The sequence below is a fragment of the Pelobates fuscus genome, chromosome 5 (genome assembly GCF_036172605.1).
Source record: "Pelobates fuscus isolate aPelFus1 chromosome 5, aPelFus1.pri, whole genome shotgun sequence".
Lineage (NCBI taxonomy): Eukaryota > Metazoa > Chordata > Amphibia > Anura > Pelobatidae > Pelobates > Pelobates fuscus.
This window is the reverse complement of record NC_086321.1, coordinates 166,355,899-166,378,609: the sequence shown is the minus strand read 5'-3', so window position 1 is coordinate 166,378,609 and position 22,711 is coordinate 166,355,899. Positions and strand designations below refer to the sequence as shown.

The 22,711-nt window shown below is 41.7% G+C and overlaps 1 protein-coding gene across 3 annotated transcripts in view; it reads right to left on the bottom strand.

The window, feature by feature from the left end:
• HPS4 (HPS4 biogenesis of lysosomal organelles complex 3 subunit 2) overlaps nt 1-22,711 on the bottom strand; it is a 50,022-nt gene that overhangs the window by 7,209 nt on the left and 20,102 nt on the right. For 2 of the 3 annotated variants that reach the window (XM_063454631.1, XM_063454633.1), the window contains exons 8-12: nt 19,742-19,814; nt 16,998-17,028; nt 16,380-16,476; nt 3,329-4,232; nt 768-897 (exon numbers count right to left, since the gene is read on the bottom strand). In XM_063454631.1, the coding sequence (XP_063310701.1) occupies nt 768-897; nt 3,329-4,232; nt 16,380-16,476; nt 16,998-17,028; nt 19,742-19,814 (1,235 nt within the window). Of the gene's footprint in view, nt 1-764; nt 898-3,328; nt 4,233-16,379; nt 16,477-16,997; nt 17,029-19,741; nt 19,815-22,711 lie in introns of all 3 variants that reach the window. The other variant, XM_063454632.1, reaches the window with a different exon arrangement.

The window sequence follows — 22,711 nt, the reverse complement described above, 5'->3', positions numbered from 1 at the left end:
ATATTGTTCTTCTCAGTGAGCACTATTTGCTGTTTTTATTCTCTGTTATGCTATATCTACACCCGTAATTTGCTACTATTGAAGCCGGCATTCATATACATTTCATCTGTAACCTGACATACTTCCTGCGAAAACTTTGCTGCATCAGTATATCCACAGGCAGAGATCTAACCACCTAAGGGCTGTTACTTGGAGCGGATTACAAGCTCTAATAAACTGTAAATGCATTTTTATATTTTCTTCACTGAATATAAGAAGATATTTCACTATATTGTGTTTCCTGTTCTCTTATTTTACATATGTACTGATTACTATCTGGGTCCGAGGACATCTACAAGGCGCTGCAACCATTGTATCATCTTGTACTATATCCATTACCAGAAAGAAGAGACTGTGGCTTGTGTTGTCCTAGCTGCCTATCTGGTTGTGCTAGAAATAATTTTTTGTTTATTACAAAACTAAAACTACCTGATGAATCTGCTATATGTTCTATCGTCTAGCATTACACTAAAAGGAAAAGAGCTTCAACTGTGACTTTGCTTGATAGGACATGCTCTTCCCCATGCCTCCCTTCATAAAGGTAATATCATCCCATCGGTCTGTCAGAAGCATGGAGATCATGTAATGAAAATAGTCTGGAATGACCTGTAAATCATTTTACAGATGTAGCCATATACACTCAGACTAAGGGTAACATGCAAATACACCACTTAAGTGTGAATATTCATCTTTCAGGATGTAAAAAAGAATAAACTATAGAGTACCAGTGATAATGTTTTGAATGGAGTCATAATGAGTGAAGCTGTAGGTGGCCTTTGTAACATTGTGGTTGTTGGTGGGCATGGTCTCCTTGAGATGCACTTCTAATCCATTGAGAGCAGCCAAAGTGCCATCATACTGAAAATTATACAAAAACATGGTTAATTTTGCCTTAACTTAATGGCACATTCTGATATAGTAACTGGTGATTAAATTGTAAAGTGACATGGAATTGCAATAGTGTCCAAAATAGTCAAGCTGGAAAATAGCTGATTTGAAGATTTTTTTTTTTCCCACCAGATTAGTTACTTTGGTAAAAAATTTGCAATGCTTCGCAAAGTGTGTAAGGAAGAGTCATGTACAGGGCCGGTGCAAGGATTTTTGCCGCCCTAGGTAAAAGTAAAGTTTGCCGCCCCCTCCCCCCCCCCCCCGTGACATCACAATGCCCCACCCATATGACCTGCCATGTTAACTAACGCTAGTGCTGCAGTGCTGCCGTGTTTACATTAAAAGGCCTGCAGGGACAGGCTATAGACACCAGAACCACTACATTAAGCTGCAGTGGTTCTGGGGACTATAGTGTTTCTTTAATGTGAGGTAAATTAGAGATTAGTGCCACAAATAATATACTAGATTGCCTACTTACAACCAGATGAGGATGATGATGGGCTCTAGCTGCAGTCTGGCTCCACTGGTCTGGTGTAGAACAGGATCTATGGAGGCTGTTTGTAACTGTGGTCACAAAAATCAATGTTCTGGGAGAACGGGAAGCAGCTCCATTTTTTGGGGGCCCTTTACACAGCTCAAGGTCTGGGTCCCAGGGTCCACCAATGAGTTTGTTCACAGGGGGTGGAGTGTGTAGGGGATGTCCTGATTTGTATGTAAGGAATGCATTGTGTGATGAATGTCAATCTTTCTCTCTCCCTCCCTCCCTCCCTGTTTCTCCCTCTCTCCCCCTCCCTCCCTGTTTCTCCCTCTCTCCCCCTCCCTCCCTGTTTCTCCCTCTCTCCCCCTCCCTCCCTGTTTCTCCCTCTCTCCCCCTCCCTCCCTGTTTCTCCCTCTCTCCCCCTCCCTCCCCGTTTCTCCCTCTCTCCCCCTCCCTCCCCGTTTCTCCCTCTCTCCCCCTCCCTCCCCGTTTCTCCCTCTCTCCCCCTCCCTCCCTGTTTCTCCCTCTCTCCCCCTCCCTCCCTGTTTCTCCCTCTCTCCCCCTCCCTCCCTGTTTCTCCCTCTCTCCCCCTCCCTCCCTGTTTCTCCCTCTCTCCCCCTCCCTCCCTGTTTCTCCCTCTCTCCCCCTCCCTCCCTGTTTCTCCCTCTCTCCCCCTCCCTCCCTGTTTCTCCCTCTCTCCCCCTCCCTCCCTGTTTCTCCCTCTCTCCCCCTCCCTCCCTGTTTCTTTCTCTCTCCCCCTCCCTCCCTGTTTCTTTCTCTCTCCCCCTCCCTCCCTGTTTCTTTCTCTCTCCCCCTCCCTCCCTGTTTCTTTCTCTCTCCCCCTCCCTCCCTGTTTCTTTCTCTCTCCCTCTCCCTCCCTGTTTCTTTCTCTCTCCCTCTCCCTCCCTGTTTCTTTCTCTCTCCCTGTTTCTTTCTCTCTCCCTGTTTCTTTCTCTCTCCCTGTTTCTTTCTCTCTCCCTGTTTCTTTCTCTCTCCCTGTTTCTTTCTCTCTCCCTGTTTCTTTCTCTCTCCCTGTTTCTTTCTCTCTCCCTGTTTCTTTCTCTCTCCCTGTTTCTTTCTCTCTCCCTGTTTCTTTCGCTCTCCCTGTTTCTTTCTCTCTCCCTGTTTCTTTCTCTCTCCCCCTCCTCCCCTACCTGCGTTGTAGCGTGACCGAGCGCGGTATGGTCCACGGGTACAGGGAGCTTTTGTTTCCTGTACCCGGCCGGACTAACAGGAAGTGAACACTCAGTGTTCACTTCCTGTTAGTCCGGCCGGGTACAGGAGACAGATGCGCGCTCAGCCACGCTACAATGAGGGAGTGACAGGAGGGAGCGCTGAGCGCTTATCTCCTGTCAGCCCCTCTCCTCTGGCTGCGCCCGGGCGGTGCGCCCTCATGGACGCACCAGCCCAGGCAGAGCTGCAGCCGACTGCGGCTCTTTACAGAGCGCTCGGGCGGCTGCAGCATTAGGGGGGCCGGCGCTCCAGGCGGCGTCCCTTCCCAGGGGGCGCCCTAGGCGGCTGCCTAGTCCGCCTAACAGGTAGCGCCGGCCCTGGTCATGTACTGGCTATCAATCAGGGTGAAAGTTAGTAAATGTAATTTACTCTTAAAATCTGCACTTTTCTAAAGAACGACAAGGCACTCTGTTAACTTCTTTATCAATTCAGAAACCTGAAGTGTTACTTTAAATGTTACAGAATTTATACCAGGTAGACTAGACAGCAATCCTAACCTTTAAAGGGGTGAGGCCTTAGTACTTCCTGTAATCTGGCGATTGCAAACTGACCTTTTTAACCAAATTATTAAACAATGTACTAGCTTTCATCCCTCAATTGGATTATTAGAGCACAAATTGAAGCACTTAAGCAAGGAAATTATTTAAGAAAACTAAATAAAAATAAGATTTTTTTTTAAAAATTACTTACCACATCCTGAATTAAACCGTGTTCATATCTGAAAGGCATTTCAGCCATTAGAGACAGTACTAGTCCTTTAACATTATGTACATATAAAAGAATCTTTACAAATTTTGAGCTGCTAGCTGATGGAGAGGAGTCCAGCGTTAAGGTCCAGTCTGTGTCGGTGGATGCCTTGGTGGACATATTTAAGTGTGCACTATCAGAAGATATCACTTCTGAATTTCCAGTATTATTTGCGTGAGACTCCAGGTCGCCTTCTGCACCGTCTGCCAATGCATCAATATTCTCTACACTCCTAATCAGAGTGAAGTGATGGTGATATTTTTTCTGTTCAAACGGTATACTAGTGGAAAATTCTGGGAATACAGCAACGGATCGATAGAAGGAATCTTGGCTGTCCTCCATGTTGGAGCTCCCAGAGTCATCAAAACTAATTTTATCTATTTCTGTTGTAGAACCACAAGTAACAAAGCTACCTGTAGATTGGTGATTGCTTCGTACTTCGAAATCAAACTCCGTTATAGGTGGTCCTTCAGAAATTCTTACAAGCAAATCAGTGCTATCACCAAGATAAACACTTTGAGGGCTACCTTCAGTTATAGTATGTTGATCATCTTCAGCAGAAAGTTCATAATTATATAAATTCTTTAATGGAGATGAACTTCTTACAGGAGTTTCAGCTGACGGAACACTTAGTGTTTCTGTAACTATACCAGCATTCTCCAAATCTTCATGTGGGGCAAGCAGGACAGCTGCTTCTGAAGATTCTGGCATCTTTGTAAAAGGAGCATCTAGGTTTGCGCTCTCTTTCTCCAATGCCAAATCCTCTGAGACCAACTGATGAGTATTAGCTTCTTCAACGATAATTTGAGACACGCTTGAAATACTTTCTGACCCATTAGAAGGTATTCTAAAAACAAGAGGTTAGATGTTAAACTTTTAATATTGTTGATTGGACACTGGATCAATTAGTGACTGCAGTAGCAAACACAAAGTCATAAGTCAAAGTGATATATGTCAAACTACATTAAAGGACAACTCAAAACTATTCTTTAATATAAAAATCCTTTCATCGAGTTTAAAAAAGGAAATTGAATTTAAACTAAGATATATGAAATGATAGAACATAAATACCTTTACTAAACAACGCAATCCTTCAGCCACACACATGCAGCTTTGGTCAGACTGTATTTGACAATTGATAGTCCCTGTGGATTTCCATGCTTCACACTTAGCACAAAAGCAGGGAAGACTATAGAGACGGTTTTCAAACACTGTCTGACCCAAGGTGCATCTATATGGCTGTCATAGACTGATCAGCCAAAACAATAAAACCACCTGCCTAATATTGTGTAGGTCCACCTCGTGTTCTTTTGAAGCTTCAAGGCATGGACTCCACAAACTTGTCCTGAACAGGACTGAACTTGTCCTGTGGTATCTGGCACCAAGAATTAGCAGCGGATCCTGTAAGTCCTGCAAGTCCGAGATGGGGTTTTCATTCATTGCATTTGTTGTTCCAGCACCTCACACATGCTTAATCGGATTGAGATGTGGGGAATTTTGAGGTCAAGGCAACACCTTGAACTCTTTGTCATGTTCCTCAAACCATTATTGAACAAGTTTTGCAGTGTGGCAGGGCACATTATTCTTAAAGAGGTCACTGACATCAGGGAACACCATTGCCATGGAGGAGTTATGCGATCTGCAATACACTCTAGGTAGTTGGTACATGTCAAAATAACATCCGAATAGATGCCAGGACCCAAAGTTTCCAAGCAGAACACTGCCTAGAGCATAATACTGTCTCCACCACTCTGCCTGCTTTCCATAGTACATTGTGCTGCCATTCTTCAATTAAATAATGCACCCATTCATCCACCTCATCTGAAAGAAAACGTTATTCATTAGACCAGGCAACCTTCTTCCATTGCTCACATCCCTATTGAAGGTGCTTTCGGAATTGGACTGGGATCTTCATGGGCACTCTGGCTGCTCTGCATCTATGCAGCCCCATACACATCAAACTGAATGTTCTGGACACCTTTCTATCATGGCTTTTTGTGTGATCGAGCCAAACAGGCCGGCCTTCAATCCCCACATGCATGTTCACCGGTTGTCCTTCTTTGCACCACTTTTGGTAGGTACTAACCACCGCATACCGGGAACATCCAACAAAAGCTGCCATTTTGGAGATGCTCGTACCAAGTCATATAGACATTACTATTTGGCACTTGTCAAAGTCACTCAAATTTTTTCACTTGCCCATTTTTCCTGCTTCCAACACATGAAATTCAAGAACTGACTGTTCACTTGCTGCCTAATATATTCCTGTAGACAGCTGCCATTTTAACAAAATAATAAATTGTATTCACTTTACTGGTCAGTGGTTTTAAATGTTTTGGCTGAACCATGCGGTTTTCCTCATTCTTTTAAAATTAATTTAATTTAAAAAAAATCAGTTTCCTTTCAAAACTTTATGAAAGGATTATTATATTAAGAAATAGTTTTGAGGTGACAATTGCCCTTTCACATAGTATAATATCTGCAACAACTAGCAAGGAAACAACCAACAGATAATTGAATGGTAAGTAAATGAACTGTATTAGCAGTACTCCACTCCACATACACTATATTCTCCTATCCAAATATACTGCTCCCTCCAAAATCTCATTCCCCCAATTATCTAATCCCGATATCTACTAGAAAAAAACTGGATCCTCAGGCTGCGCATACGGCCGCTTATCATGGGAAGATTGGCGGATTGTGTTCTAGCCGCTGAACTCAGCTGGGGCTGTGAGGCCGGTGTAATGGATCGGAGCAGGGTCTGGGGATAGTATGGAAACCGACTGGGAACTTTGAGACTCATGTTTTACTGTGGTCATGTGTCCAGCTTGAATGGCATAGGCTGAGCCAATACCCCAGTGCTGCTGGGCCTGCTTCTTGCTTTTATATGCCTCTCCTACTCATACCCTGTTTTATTTTTGTTTATCATTAAGCTATCAGTGGTTTTACTCTCTATTATTCAAGTATGGTTTGCTTGCTTATTTTTGTTTTGTTGTCAAAGCCTAGCACAGTGTTCTTACAAAAAAAAAAAGTGTTGTTTCCCATGTCCACATTCAAAAACAAAGATGACGATTAGACAGCATGATTATTGCAAAGGTGTGCCTTAAGCTGGCCACAAAACAAGGCCACTCTAAAATGTGCAGTTTTATCACACAGCACAATGCCATAGATGTCGCAAGTTTTGAGGGAGCGTGCAATTTTATGCTGGCCACAAACTATAGTGGCCAGTCTAAGGCACCTGTGCAATAATCATGCCGTCTAATCAGCATCTTGATATGCCACACCTGTGAGGTAGATGGATTATCTCGGCAAAGGAGAAGTGCTCACTAACACAGATTTAGACAGATTTGTGTACAATATTTGAGAGAAATAGGAATTTTGTGTACATAGAAAAAGTCTTAGATCTTGGAGTTCAGCTCATGAAAAATAGGGGTAAAAACAAAAGTGTTGCTTTTATAATTTTTTCCAGTGTATATCAGTGGGTTTCAACTTATACGCCTCAAGCCACCTTAAAGTGTGCCTCCAAGACATTGACTTCATGCCAATAATTGATTGAATGCAATCTAATAATGCATTTTTAATAAGTGCCCACCATGTAACTGGGATTGGCATACAATTAAAGGACTACTCCACACACCATAACAACTTTATCTCAATGATGTTATGGAGCCAAGAGTGGCCTTGTCTGAATGAGTTAAACTATTTACTAACAATCTAACCCCAAACCTATCAAGATGAAGCCCATGGCCTCTGCTGATCAACTTCCACCGAGAGGTGACACAGATAGGCTGATGGATTAACCCCTAAAGGCAAGACAGTACTTGGGACCTTTTGTCAACATAACAACTGCATTGAGATGAAGATGCTGATGGTGCCCGGGAGTGTCCCTTTAAAACTAGGTCAATTTGCCTACACATATGTACAGTTGTGCTCAAAAGTTTGCATAGCCTTGGAGAATTCGTTATATATGTACCATTTTTAAAGAAAACATGAGTGAGCAAGCAAAACACATTTATTATGGGATTCATATTCAACTGTAGGTTATAACAGAATGGCACAATCATAAAACAAAACATGGCAACAGAGAAAAAAATGAAATTACCCCTGTTCAAAAGTCTGCTTACCCATAGTTCTTAAAACTGTGTATGGTCCCCATTAGCATCAATGACAGTGTGCAGTCTTTTGTAATAGTTGTCTATGAGGCTCCTAATTCTTGCAGGTGGTAAAGCTGCCCATTCTTCTTTGCAAAATGCCTCCAGGTCATGCAAAGTCTTCGGTCGTCTTGCATGAATCGCATGTTTAAGATATCCCGTGTGGCTTGATGATATTAAGGTTTAGGAAACTGTGATGGCCACTCCAGAACCTTCACCCTTTTCTGCTGTAACCACTGAAGGGTCAACTTGGCCTTGTGCTTAGGGTCACGGTCGAGCTGGAAAGTCCAAGAGTGTTCCATGCGCAGCCTTCATGCAAATAGTGTCAGTATTTTCTGATAACATGCTGCATTCATCTTGCCATTAATTTTCACAAGATTCCCAGCTTCTTCAGAACTCACACCCCCCAAAATATCAGTGAGCCACCACCATGCTTCACAGTGGCGATGGTATTCTTTTCACTATAGGCCTTGTTGACCCCTCTCCAAACATAGCACTTATGGCTGTGACCATAGAGCTTTATTTTGGTCTCGACACTCCAAATTACAGTGTGCCAGAAGCAGTGAGGCGTGTCAAGGTGTTGTCGGGCATAGTGTACCTGGGCTTTTTTGTGGCATTGGTGCAGTAAAGGCTTCTTTCTGGCAGCTCGGCCATGCAGCTCATTTTTGTTCAAGTATCATCGTATTGTGCTCCTTGAAACAACCACACCGTCTTTTTCCAGAAAAGCCTCTCTCTCCGGAGGTTACCTGTGTTTGTTTGTTTTTTGGTATCCTGAGCAATGTTTCTGGCAGTTGTGGCTGAAATCTTTCTTGGTCTACCTGACCTTGGCTTGGTGTAAAGAGAACCCCAAATTTTCCACTTCTTAATAAGTGATTGAACAGTACTGACTGGCATTTTCAAGGCTTTGGATTTTTTTTTTTTTATATCTTTTTAAGTTCAATTACCGTATTTACCGGCGTATAACACGCACTTTTTCTCCCTGAACATAGGGGGAAAATCATGGGTGCGTGTTATACGCCGATATCCCATATTTACTTACCTGTCTTGAAGCGTGGGCCGGCTTCACAGCGCGCACCGCGGTACTGGAACTTAAATTTCAGGTTCCGGTTTCCGGCGGGACTGAAAGGAAGTGTGCACACTATTGTGTCCACACTTCCTTTCAGTCCCGCCGGTACTGGAACCTGAAATTTAAGTTCCAGTACCGCGGTGCGCGCTGTGAAGCCGGCCCACGCTTCAAGACAGGTAAGTAATTATGGGACAAGAGGGAAAGCTCACTAGGGGACACTATGGGAGGGGGTGGGGGACACACTATGGGGGGTGGAGAATACTATGGAATGGGGGGGACACTATGGGAGGGAGTGGAGAATACTATGGGAGGGGGGGTGGAGAATACTATGGGAGGGGGGTGGAGAATACTATGGAAGGGGGGGGAACACTATGGGATGAGGGGAGAATACTATGGGGGGGGAGAATACTATGGAAAGGGGGGTAGAATACTATGGAAAGGGGGAGGGAATACTATGGGAGGCGTGGAAATTTACTGGAATTTCCATCTGAAAATGAGGTGCGTGTTATACGCCGAAAAATACGGTAACTTGTTACGCAGGTTTTTTGACAGTTCTTTTTTGCTCCCCATGGCTCAGTATCTACCCTGCTTAGTGCATCCACATGAGAGCTAACAAACTCATTGATACTCAAGACAATAATTGCAATGTGTCAATCTTTCTTTTATTAAGGCATACAAGTTGGGTTACAGAATGGAGAAAGTGAAATATACAAATGATACACCGTGTAGGGCCGGTACAGCAATGACATTAAAGTTGTACATTTCCGCGACATTTATGCCTCATTTTTGTTTTTATATTGTGTAACGAAAACATATTATATACAGGCTTGAAAAACATGCAATGGTACGTGTGTGACAGTTCCACTATATACCATGTCTTAACATTGCTAGAAAGGCATAAAGCCTCAACTATGAACATGGGGATTATGTTGGTAAGGTCATTTAACATACAGGCCTTTTTATATGGAGGGAGGATATGTTAGATATGCGGGACACATTTGGTGTACAGATTAGACGCTAAAGACATGGTTCATCAGGTGAGTTGGGCTCGATGTATGCAATGCAAGAGGTCCGCTTCATGAAGTATTGGATTAAAATTGCCATGGAAGCATATCATAGAATATTCAAGATGGGTTATTTTTAGGCATTTACACTAAGATCCGAAATGCATTTGTTGATTAACAAATCCAAGGAAAACAAAGCAAAACCAAAATCGAAAGCTCCTTGTAACCCCTTTCTGAATCTTATATGAGGGCGCTTGGTTCGCACACCTCGCTAAACATATTGCATTTTGGTGGGGCTTACAGAGCTAAAGCTAAACAATTACTAGGCTAGCATGAGTAGCAAGAGCAGTATGCTTTTGTGCACGCTGAGCAGATAATCATGTTGTGCTTGCATGAAGGGCTGTGAGGCTAGGTATCGAAATAAAGGGTAAAGATAACATTGTTAAATAAAATATGCTTTTGTAACTGTAGTGGTCACCTCCGTTATCCCGACACTACATTTGAATTAAGGGGCTGCACGCGTGTGTGTGTGGATGGTTTGCTAGCATCGTTAGTATAATTTTGAGACGGTACTTGGAGCAAAGTTAAAAGTGTTGTATCAGTAGGAGTGTGTCATCTATGAGCAAGTGTGGCCTGTGCACTTGAGAGGCGCTGAGGTGGGCTCGACAGCCGTTGCTCAGTGTCTGCTTGGGGACTTTAGGTGGTGTGCCTCTCTATATGGTAGAACACATCATGTTAGTACAGGTGTGGAGTATATTATGCGTGTAGCCAATATAGGTAAGCCTGGGTGCCTACTAGCTCTATGGAGCCGGTCGTTACAGTGCCACTAGCCTACCCAGCAATGTGAGCTCGTCTGTTAAGGCGATTCCTGTAGTGCTCCATTAACGGAGGGACTTATGGTATACAATTGATGTGTGTCAGTATAGGTGGACTGGTACACGTTAGTTGGGGTTGATTTGCCTCTTACATGTAAGTGAGAGAGAGTGAAAGAATACCAAAAATGTAACATTTAGGAACCCGTTATGTGAGGTCTGGCTGAGTAATGCTAACAGACAGGTTATACATGTAGCTTTCAACAATCTGGCTTGGAGTCTTAGGACTGTGGGTGGTCACATTTTTCGAGGTGTGGCATGCTTAAGAAAAGAAAAGGGAAGGAAAAAAAAAAAAAAATAAAAAAAAATAAAAACAAAAAAAAACGAGTTCGTATGGAACAGCGTGAAGACGTGCAATGCTGAAGCCATGTGATTAGGTCCTGCAGGGTTGGTGACCAGGCCAGCATGACACGGGTTCGGTGATGCTCTGTCCAAAAGTCCCGGTACCATCGAGCCAACCCTGGGTAGGGTCTAAATATGTGGGAGTTGGTTTCCAGGAAAAAGTCCAGGATAAAAAGGGAAAACTGGTATAAGTCCTCTGCCATATGTGTGCTTGTCCTCGGGACCGATAGTCCCTGTGGTCGCCCATCGCTGTTCAGGTGGTGATGGTGGCGTATGGGTCCGGTGTGAGGCCCTGCGGGATGAACGGGACGGTCTTGGATGGGTCCCAGCTGTGTTGCGGGGATGCTTGGCTCTTCTGGGCTTTTGGTTGGATGGAGTCCAGGGTGAGGCCTAAGGATAGTAGAAGTGGTGCTGCATCGCTTAAGTCCCTTATCTGGTGTGAGTCAGGACCCTGGTGGACCGTGAGTGTGTGAGCTGGTCGCCAGCGGTAGTTGAGGCCCTTTTGGCGGAGTAGGGTGGTAAGTGGTTGCAGGGACCGTCTCCAAGCTAAGGTGCCGCTGGAGAGGTCTGCGTAAAAGTTTAAGGTCCTGCCTTCAAAATGTGGAGGCGTCTTGCCCCGCAGGGCATCTAGTATCGCCATTTTGTCGGAATCTTTTCGGAGAACTATTATGGTGTCTCTGGTGGACCCAGTCGGGGCCTTTGGTGACTTGGGGATTCTGAAGCAGTGTTCTGGGTGGATGTGCTCTGCTAGCGCCGGTGGCAGGATCATGGCGAGCAGGCGTTTGATTGTCTGTGGAAGGCCTGCGTCCGTGATGTTCTCTGGGAGCCCCCTGAGCTTAAGGTTATTTCGGCGCCTGGCATCCTCGATGTCGGCCATGCGGTCGTCGTGAGAGCATTGTTGCAAAGCGCAGTTCATGCACCGCGTGTTTGAGCTCCCGTATGTCCTCGGAGTTCGTTTCGATTTTCTAGCGTTGTTAGGCGGCTAGACACCCCTTTTAGATCCCCCCTCAGTGCAATGATTTCCTTGTGTATGTCATCGTGATCGTCTGCGAGCATTTGTTTAAGGATCGCTACTGTCACTGGAGTGGAGTCTGGAGAGGCATTGGTCGGTGGTGAGGGCCGTCTGGCTGTGTGGACCGGTAGGTATTCCTCACCTGAGAGATCGTCGGAGAAGTCTGAGCAGCATCCGTGGAGCGCCGCCATGTTGGCTTCGTTTGCGCCTCAGGCCTGCCGCCACATGTCTCCTATAGTCAGTCCCGGGTTGATTTTCCCCGGGATTTTCTTGCCGGTTTTGCGACCCATATCGTTGGGGTGTAGGTCTATGACTTTTGCCATGGCTCGGGTGCCGATTTGTTGGGATTTTGTCAGTTTTCTCTCGTTTGGGCCACGGAGCTCCGGAATAGTGCGACTGTCTGTCTCGGCTGCTCAATAATTGCAATTTAAAAAGTCACAGGTGTGATTGCCATTTTAACCTGCGTGTGTCACCTTGTGTGTCTGTAAGAAGGCCAAACATTAAAAAGGGTATGTAAACTTTTGATCAGGGCCATTTTGGCGGATTTCTGTTATGATTAAAAAAAAAAAAAAAAAAAAAAAAGAAACAACTGTGTGATAATAAATGACTTCACATGATACCCATCCTTCAATAAAATACATTTTTTTTCATTATCAGTCATATTTTCAAAATCTATGCCTAAATTTCCCAATTTCTGCCAGGGTATGCAAACTTTTGAGCACAACTGTACATCTCTTTAGTAAGTATTTCAAGTAAATGTCACATTTTATAAGTCAAGTGTCAAAATTCTAGATAAAAAAATTAAAAAGTGTCCTTTTAATGATTACATGCATTACTGCTAAAACAAAAGAATGCTGTGAAAATTACAATCAGTGATACTTACAAGTTTATTGTTCTGGAAGGATATGTGCTTACAGAAGCTACTTGTTTGTTAACAACAAATATAACTTTAAATAAAAGCTTGGATCAAACAGCCAACATGAAAGCATGTTTACATTGAAATAAGAGCTAATTATTGAGATTTCTTGTCAAACTACTTTTAATCAAACTTTCAATAACTTTGTTTAAATTAAATCCAACCTTTTTTTTTGTCTGTAATTGTTACAGAAAAAATAAATAAAGGAAAATTAGAAAAAAAAGTTGATATATATCAAAGACTTGAAAATGTTGGGCGGTCTGAATCTTTATAGAGCACTACATAAATACACATATTACTGCAAAAATACTGGTTTTATCTTGAAACCTTTCATTAGAGCCTGAAATGGCAGTAATTTTCTCCAAGCTGGATAACCATCTAGTGCTCTCACACAATATACATGGAAACTGGTGCCTTGTTACAGCATAATTATATAGATTTCGCCCAGCAAGTTTTCCTTAACATTTGAATCCGCTCTAGTTAAATGTCAGATGTCTTAAAATATACAAACTATGCATAATAAATAAAAAATATACAAGGATTATGATCTTTGTTATTATTGTTCAAAATTCTAAGTACTTTTGTTATTCAACAATCCCCAATTTAATGTAATACTTAAACGAACATATTAAGCACTGTGAAGAAAAAAGACTTTTCATTCGTGACTTTGTGAGGCCATTTGTTATTTTTATGTTTTATTAGTTCGGTAGATGAAACTACTGAACACCCCCCTGGCTCATTATCTACAAAGGGAATTGTCGATTGAGCACTGTCTCTGGGTAGCCGCGGTTCGTATAGCCGAAAGCCACGTGGAAGAGAAAATGGCGGCCATCTTGCACAAAAGGAGGCAGCGGGACTCTGTCGTCGAGTTTCAAACTAAAAATCAGACACTCGACTTCCCGAACACCGCTAAAAACATACAAAGGCTTGCTTCCTTTCAACGAACAGCTAGGAGAGCGCCGTTCGGTAGTTTCGTTCCCACGAACAAGGGGAACAATCGCTCCTATGAGCCAGGGGGCTCCGTTCGTGCTTTCATTTGTTTATTTGACTATATTGAAATAGACCGACCGTGTGCGGTCGGTAAAATGAGACTTCCATACAATTCGAAAACCCCTGAACCGATCTGGTTGATTTTTGAATATGTTGGCCATGTGTTTTAGGGTATGTTCTAAATTTTTGGGAAAATATGTTTTTTCTGCCAGGAGATAATTGGGTTCTCTCTTAACTTTTTTTTTTTTGTTAATCTATTTTATTGGAGTAACATGAAGTTAGAAGTCAAAGTACGCAAACATATTTAACGGTGAGGACTCGCAGGTCCCATATGCTCGTTACAGAATAAAGTTGTTTACAAATGGTGGAACATTTATCACATGGATTTATACATGACGCTTGGAGAGTCGGTGAGGAGTATGAAGTATTGTAAACAGCACGTAACATGCAATGACGCTATCTGCTTTCGTTTTGTGGTGGTGTGTGCAGCTAGAGGGCAACTTTTTAATGCACTGTGTGTCTAAAGTGCATTTTGTGATCTGTGGTGTTTTGCATGAGGTGTTGTGAAGAGTGTCACCAAAGTGAAACATAACCCAGACCGGATACCACTGGCTGGTTCTCTCTTAACTTACCCAATTGTCTCACAAGCAGAGAGGAGGGGATTGTATGTTTGTAGAGGGAGTATTTCACTTTGTCAATGTCATGCTATTGGTTGTAACTTTTGTATCCTGGTGCCCAACAAGGTCCAGGTGGGAGGTCCCCTTGCATGGGGACTTACATAAAAGCCAGTGTGGCATCAATAAACCTTCATTCCTGTTGTACCCTTCATGAAGTCTAGACTCATGCTTGGGTAACTATCTACTGGCTGGGGAGAAACTAATTGGAAGCTGCATTCGTCCAGAACTATTCATATCTACATACGAACTGCAACTATAATCATTAAGGCTCAGCAGTTCGGGAGGAATAGGCGAACAAGGTACTATAACTACCAGTGTTCGTAACAAGCACCATAATGACTATAGAGACTGTGGACATTATACATTGGCTGAGAGCGACTTCTAGTACTTACAGCAAAAATGCAGAAACTTACAACCAAACTGCATAAAATGTTTGCTAATGTCAAACTATGACTAAGTGTTAACATAGTGCACTGGAAGGATGAAAGTGCCCGACAGAGCCAGGTAACTATCATAAACCGTGTGAAAGCTTACTATGGGATGACATCTAAAGATTCCTGACACAATAACCACTATTCCGCTACTATGTGGTTATGGTGCATAGATTAACCCTTTAAATTCTTCCTCTGAGTGTTCCATAGATTGAGCCGATTTATTAAATATTTTGCATGTATGTAATTTCCCAAATTAATTTGATTTAACCAAGTGTGGAATCTCATCTAGCATTTTCTTCTCGGTATCTGAATGGGATTAAATCTTTCTGTAAAGAATATATGTAAAGATGCATTTCTGAGGAGTTCTGCTAAGTGATAGGGATATCGCCATTTAAATTTAGTCATACTTGGTTACAAGCATCTTCTACCCACCTGTTACAATATGAGGAAGAAGCTGAGGAAGAAAATTGCCCAACAAAGCAACTTTACTCATATTGGAGACTTCTCTGACAGAGGTCCAAAATGGTGGCCTCGGTAGAAGCACAGCTCTCCTTTTCAGAGGATGCCACCTCCAGCACCACTGACCCTGACCACCTGCATTCTTGACAGAGAGAAATACTCTGGAAACTAAAGTAGACATCCTAAACCTTATGACCAACATTTGCAGCTAGTTTCATGCTAACCTAGCTGCGGTTAAGGAAGAGATATCTGTAGTGACCAGTACAGTTAAAGCAGTTGAGGAAGATACAACAGATCTTCACTTCCAGGTCCATATGTCCATATGTCAGGGTCCATATGCAAACTCTGCTTGATTCACACAACTGCTAGGTAGCAGTGGATGCACTTGAAGACGGGGCTTACAGGAATGTCAAAATATAGCAGAACAGGTTTGTCTGGAGGAGCTTGAGTTTTCACAGTGTCTGCTTTCAAGAACCACTTTCATGTAATTAAAGGGACACTTATAGACATTTAGACCTCATCATCTCAGTGAAGTGGTTTTTAACACTAAAACTGAAAACTATTTCATTGCAGGGTTAATAAGCCTCAAGTAGCTGGCATGAAAACATTGCAGCTATAACAGAGTTAAGCTCTGTTAAAGATCAAATGATTCTCATTGGTGCAGTGTGGCGTTTTGCAATGCATAGGCACTAGCCTCCCAATGCTTCCCTATGGTGAAACGCTGGATTGGCTGAGATCATCAAGCTTAAGGATTTCAGCCAGAGAGGAGTCATGGCAGCAATGAGAGCAGTGCATCACAAGATTTATTCCCAACGCTATACTACTCCTTTCATTATGCAGATTAAAAATACCAGATTCAGACTAGAGTGACTAAAGTGAAAAACCAAAACCACAAAATAAAAAAAAATATATACTTCTAGATGTAAAATAGAAACATATTGTGTAAATGCCATGTTAGACACATAATATAGGAAGGAATCTGGAGAATGGTGACATTTAGATATAGAAATGGGTTGCGTAAATATAAAAGCTACTAGGCCATGCGGTCCAATGCAGCCAAAAATGTATTACCTGGCCAACCATTGGGCAGGATAATGGCACAGTGCTATTGCGTCTTGCTCCTTAATAAATACTTCAAGTAAGCGCACACCTTCAGGTAAAACAGGATCTGCCAAAATAAAATCAAAGAACAATCCCAAAAAGATTTCAACATAATGCATATCAGGAAAAATTCTTTATATTCTTATATCTAATTTACATTCATACTCATGTTTAATGGTCATCGGTGCCATTTTTAAAAATCTACCATCTGGTACAACTATTTGATGGAAAATAAAAAGCCAAGAGTGGTGCAAGAAGTGGCTGCTATCTGTCCGCAAACAATTATTTGGGCTTTAAGCATTACTGCTGAAATACCTTCACCCCTTGAGTAGTCTATGGTGAATTTGCAGACATTTGTGTTTCGTGGAGGCAAGGGAAAGATTATAGTGACATATCAAACTGTCTTGTTCTGAAAAGTGTTGATAAAAAAAAAAATGTACTGATAATGACCATTCATAAAAGGACTGTACAGTTACAAAAAAAATCAAATAGATTGAATATATTAAAGTGCACAATGATGCTTGAGTATGTCATGCTAAAATTCGGACACATGCATTCACTATGCATTTATATTGGTAGTGACCTTACCATCACTGTGATTGCTGAATACAGATGGAGGCTGGAAAAGAGATAAGAAATGTATAATTAAATATACTAAATCTACAAAACCAAACATCATTGTATTTTTTTTGCAAACTAAACTTTTCAGTTCACAAAATGAGGCATGCTAATAGAGAGCATTTTTCTGCAACTAAAAGTCAACAAAATTAATTTTCAAATCATATAGATTTTTATATACTTTTTTTGGAAAGCCTTGGTGCACACATGTACATACTGTAAAATTAAACTATAGTTTTACTTCCTGGATGTAACCATTAAACTGCACAAACCCTCCTCCCCCCCCACCCACACCATTAAAATATCAATTTCTCTGACAGTGCTTAGATAACATGATTTCTATACACCACGACCAAGACATGGGAGTGTAGTAAACCCAGCCATATTTAAATGGAACATGGACCAAAAGGTCCCCACTGAGAATAAAACAAGTATAATATAATATGAGTCACCCTTATTGTATTCTGCAACTAAGCTTACTTTCAGGCACTGTAATAAGAAGCAGCAAATGTTTTCATTTCATGTCAAAGCAACATTACCTTTAAGGAGCCAGACATCACAACTGATGCTGCTGAATACTAAAATACCTGTTGTATACCTCGCTTGTGAGTATATCTCCTCCTTTTATCTTTTACTGTACCTCGTATCATCCAGAGAGCATTATTTTGTGTTTTTATTTATCTCCCTGCATACTGAGAATACCTCAATGCCGAACAATCGCTACTAGGAAAAGAACAGCCCCACCACCTGAAAAGACCCTGTTGACACATAAGGACCACCATCATATCCGCAGACGGGGATTGTACCGTCCAGGCACACATATCTGGAGCCGAGTATAAGCTCCAGAAAATTGTAACTGTATTTCTTTTCCTTTACTTAAAAACACCACTTGTCTAACATACTATGCTATATTTGTGCCTTTCTTTTTCTCCTCCTTGCTCCGAGTTTGGAAATACTGCTATAGGCGCTGCTTCCTGACACCATCTTCCATACACTAAAATACTGGTGTCTGTAGGTTGTGCCAGTTAGCTACAATTTGAGATTAGTATGTTCTAGCAATAGTGGGGATATATAGAAATCAACACATGTGCTACTACTTCTAGCTGAAAGAGAAACATTTCTTAAAACGTTTATGTAAGTTATTGCTTTGTTGCAGTAGTAATCCAGAAAAGTAAATGCCACCGTTTATTCTGAAATATATACAACTCCATTCTTATATAGATCTAAAAGCATGTATAAATACAAAATGTAAATTTGGTTTCTGCTAAATTTTGAATAAATATTAAAAATTGTACCAATGCCTATAAATACACTTCTAGAGTAACTTAAGTTGAACATATTAGCAACAAAAGTTTGTGAAAACTAGACACCTTAATATGACGGTAAGGCATGTTCTCAAAGTACAGCTAATATTTAGGTGATTGTGTTTTGTAGATTGCTGCTTAGTGTTTTACCCTTTTGAATTACTCTTTGTGACTGATGGGATTACTTTTTGTTTTCTGCAGGGATAAAGTTACATGATTACACACAAAGCAAGTCTCAAACCACTTATTTCCAGTTCAGAACAATGACTGTCACAAGGTAGCACTTTAATCTCAGTTATTGGTTCTTAGTAGTATGATGATCAGATTGACAGATTAAGTACAAACAGCGAGCAGTAAACTGCACAATGGTAAGAAGGGAGGTGCAAATTAAAAGGTAATAATCCAATTACCAGAAAAATCTACTTCAAAGGCTTGGTAATGTTGCTGCCTTAAAACGTTTGAAAACTTCATAAAACACCGAGATCGTCCTGAGTCCAGCTGTGCCACTCAGAAATGATTATTTTGCATAATGGAGTGTACCAGGGCTTGCATCAAAAATCATTCTGGGAAGCAGAACGGTAATAATACAAATTGTTACCAATAAGTATAGGTACAAACAGAATCGTGATATCCTTTTAATTTACCAGTTTTTATTAGTGGGAGGGGGCTTTCACCACAATGTTTTAATCCATTCTAGAACTATAATATGTTTCCAATTAATATAAGCATCACGCTTTGCATATTAAATAAAACCTATATGTAAAAATGTAATAAATCAAGACAGCCACTCTAAAACCTCAGGCAAGCACAAACCAGGAAGTGGCTCTGCTCAGGAGTCACTTATTCTGGTGTACAAAGTCTGAGTTTATCACATAAATTTCTATTCAGTAGTCACATCACACACGTGTAACTGCTGCATAAGTTGAGAGATGTCATACTATGGATGCCATCAACAGTCCTGTGAAAAGAGCTGTACAAGTGCAGTTTGGACAGGGGACATGGGGAGTTAGAACTATTTGTCCCTATGCTGTACAACATCTGCAACAAAAAAAAATGGGCAGGAGTACAGTTGAAGTTTTTTGTGAATTTGCAGATGTTATCCACGCACCATAACCTACGCAATGAGCACAAACTGTGGTGGTGCTTGGAGTGTGTCTTTAAATGAGATATGTATTTAAAAAACATGAAGTTGGTAGAAACATGGATCAAACAAACAAAAAATTAACTGTAGTAACATATGTCTTGCAGTCAAATAAACTCTGCAAAAGAATTTCTTAACTTTAAATTCTACAAAGGGGCACTTTATGCTCCAGGCTCGTCTTATAATAAAAAGTGCTTATTTTCAATTACATTAGTAACTTTCATCTTTTCTCAATAAAACATGGATGAGTTTATGTTGCAGCTCCTTACCCTTCTGTAGGCATAAATTCTATCAACCAGAATCTTGGAGGTAAGTTGTGGGGGCAGCTGTGTGCTTACTATTCTATAGTAAAGGAAGAGCAAAGGAGTCAGCAGACCATGTACACGCAATATTAGAACAAAGTACAATAATACAAACAAAAAGTAATTAAACCGATGGAGCTCTGAAACAGAAAACAAAAACAAAAAACAAAACAAAAAAACAAACATATATATATATATATATATATATATATATATATATATATATATATACACACACACACATAACATTAACTTGACTACATGGCAATTCCTTTGAAAATCAAATGCAGATATGAAAGGACACAATGTAGTAGCAGTAGCTCCCATAAGGGAAGCAACACCTACGAGGTATCTAAGGAAGAAGGCTTCCATTACAGCAAGTAAAGGCCAATAAAAAAAAAAAAAGTTACACTTCAAGTGGCACTATAAATGAATAGAAGAACCATGGGGGAACACATTTGAATTCTTACTTTAGTAAATAACACAGAGGGATGAAGATGGCAGAGCATTGGAATGGCTGCGTCAGATAAATATATCTCCCTTTACCCTTCTAGATAACATTATGCAAGCATGCTTTCAAAATAATGCAACACACAAAACTATAACCACTACAAGCACACATTAAACAAACCTACTGTATAGTGTGCCATCCAGAACACCCACAAAAACAATGAACCATACAAAAAAGTAGGAATGCAAAGTGTCTATTGCATCTATGTACTGATCACACTATGTTACGTCTGTGTTTTTACTAGATACCACAGACCACGATCTCTATTTTCTCAGTAAGATATTATATATATATATATATATATATATATATATATACACACACACACACACACACACACACACATATATATATATACACACACACACACCGTATATACACTCGAGTATAAGTCGAGTTTTTCAGCACATTTATTGTGCTGAAAATCCCCAACTCGGCTTATGCTCGAGTCAATGTCTATATTATGGCAACTTACATTGCCATAATACAGACAGGGGGCTGAGTAGGAGGGGGGCTGGCAGAGAGCATTTACTTACCGCTCCTGCAGCTCCTGTCAGCTCCCTTCTCCTCCGCGCCGGTCCGGTCAGCACCTCTGTCAGCTCCCAGTGTAAGTCTCGCGAGAGCCGCGGGGTCATAGTGCGGCTCTCGCGAGACTTACACTGTGACTTGCAGAGGGAGCTGACCGGACCGGACCGGCGCGGAGGAGAAGGGAGCTGACAGGAGCTGCAGGAGAGGTAAGTGCTTCCTGCCAGCCCCCCTCCACTGAACTGCCAATGCCACTGGACCACCAGGGAGTGAGAGCCCCCCTCCCTGCCACGTATCAAGCAGGGATGGGGGGGGGACGAAAAAAAATTTAAAATAATAAAATAAATATTTTTAAAATAATTATAATAAAATGCCCCCCCCCCCCCCCCACCAAGGCTCTGCACCACACACACACACTGTAAATAAATATTCAATTAATATAATTTTTTAGGATCTAATTTTATTTAGAAATTTACCGGCTTATACTCGAGTGAGTATATATATATATATATGTTTTTTTTTTATTATTATTATTATTATTATTATTATTTTTTTTGGGAAGGTGTCACTCTGAGCCTTTGCATTCCTACTTATTTGTCGGGTTCACTGCTTTCAAAATAATGCTTATATTTTATTTATATATTATGGTAGAATTATATATGTGTGTATGAGTGAGTGCAGTGTGTGTGTGTGTATGAGTGAGTGCAGTGTGTGTGTGTGTATGAGTGAGTGCAGTGTGTGTGTGTGTATGAGTGAGTGCAGTGTGTGTGTGTGTATGAGTGAGTGCAGTGTGTGTGTGTGTATGAGTGAGTGCAGTGTGTGTATGAGTGAGTGCAGTGTGTGTATGAGTGAGTGCAGTGTGTGTGTGTGTATGAGTGAGTGCAGTGTGTGTGTGTGTATGAGTGAGTGCAGTGTGTGTGTGTGTGTATGAGTGAGTGCGTGTGTGTGTGTATGAGTGAGTGCAGTGTGTGTGTGTATGAGTGAGTGCAGTGTGTGTGTGTGTATGAGTGAGTGCAGTGTGTGTGTGTGTATGAGTGAGTGCAGTGTGTGTGTGTGTATGAGTGAGTGCAGTGTGTGTGTGTATGAGTGAGTGCAGTGTGTGTGTGTATGAGTGCAGTGTGTGTGTGTGTGTATGAGTGAGTGCAGTGTGTGTGTGTTGTATGAGTGAGTGTGTGTGTGTGTATGAGTGTGTGTGTGTGTGTGTATGAGTGAGTGCAGTGTGTGTGTGCGTGTATGTGTGAGTGCAGTGTGTGTGTGTGTGTATGTGTGAGTGCAGTGTGTGTGTGTATGTGTGAGTGCAGTGTGTGTGTGTGTGTGTGTGTGTGTATGAGTGCAGTGTGTGTGTGTGTGTGTGTGTGTGTATGAGTGCAGTGTGTGTGTATGAGTGCAGTGTGTGTGTATGAGTGCAGTGTGTGTGTATGAGTGCAGTGTGTGTGTATGAGTGCAGTGTGTGTGTATGAGTGCAGTGTGTGTGTGTATGAGTGCAGTGTGTGTGTGTATGAGTGCAGTGTGTGTGTGTATGAGTGCAGTGTGTGTGTGTGTATGAGTGCAGTGTGTGTGTGTATGAGTGCAGTGTGTGTGTGTATGAGTGCAGTGTGTGTGTGTATGAGTGCAGTGTGTGTGTGTATGAGTGCAGTGTGTGTGTGTATGAGTGCAGTGTGTGTGTGTATGAGTGCAGTGTGTGTGTGTATGAGTGCAGTGTGTGTGTATGAGTGCAGTGTGTGTGTATGAGTGCTGAAAAAAAAATGTGCTGAAAAACTCGGCTTATACTCGAGTATATACAGTAAATGATATTTACCTTTGAGCCCAGGGTTCCAGACCTTCCTTTGGGGGATTCTTACATGTATTTCTCTCCTCTCTCTTGAGCTTTGCTTTATTTCTCCTATCTTCATATCCTTTAT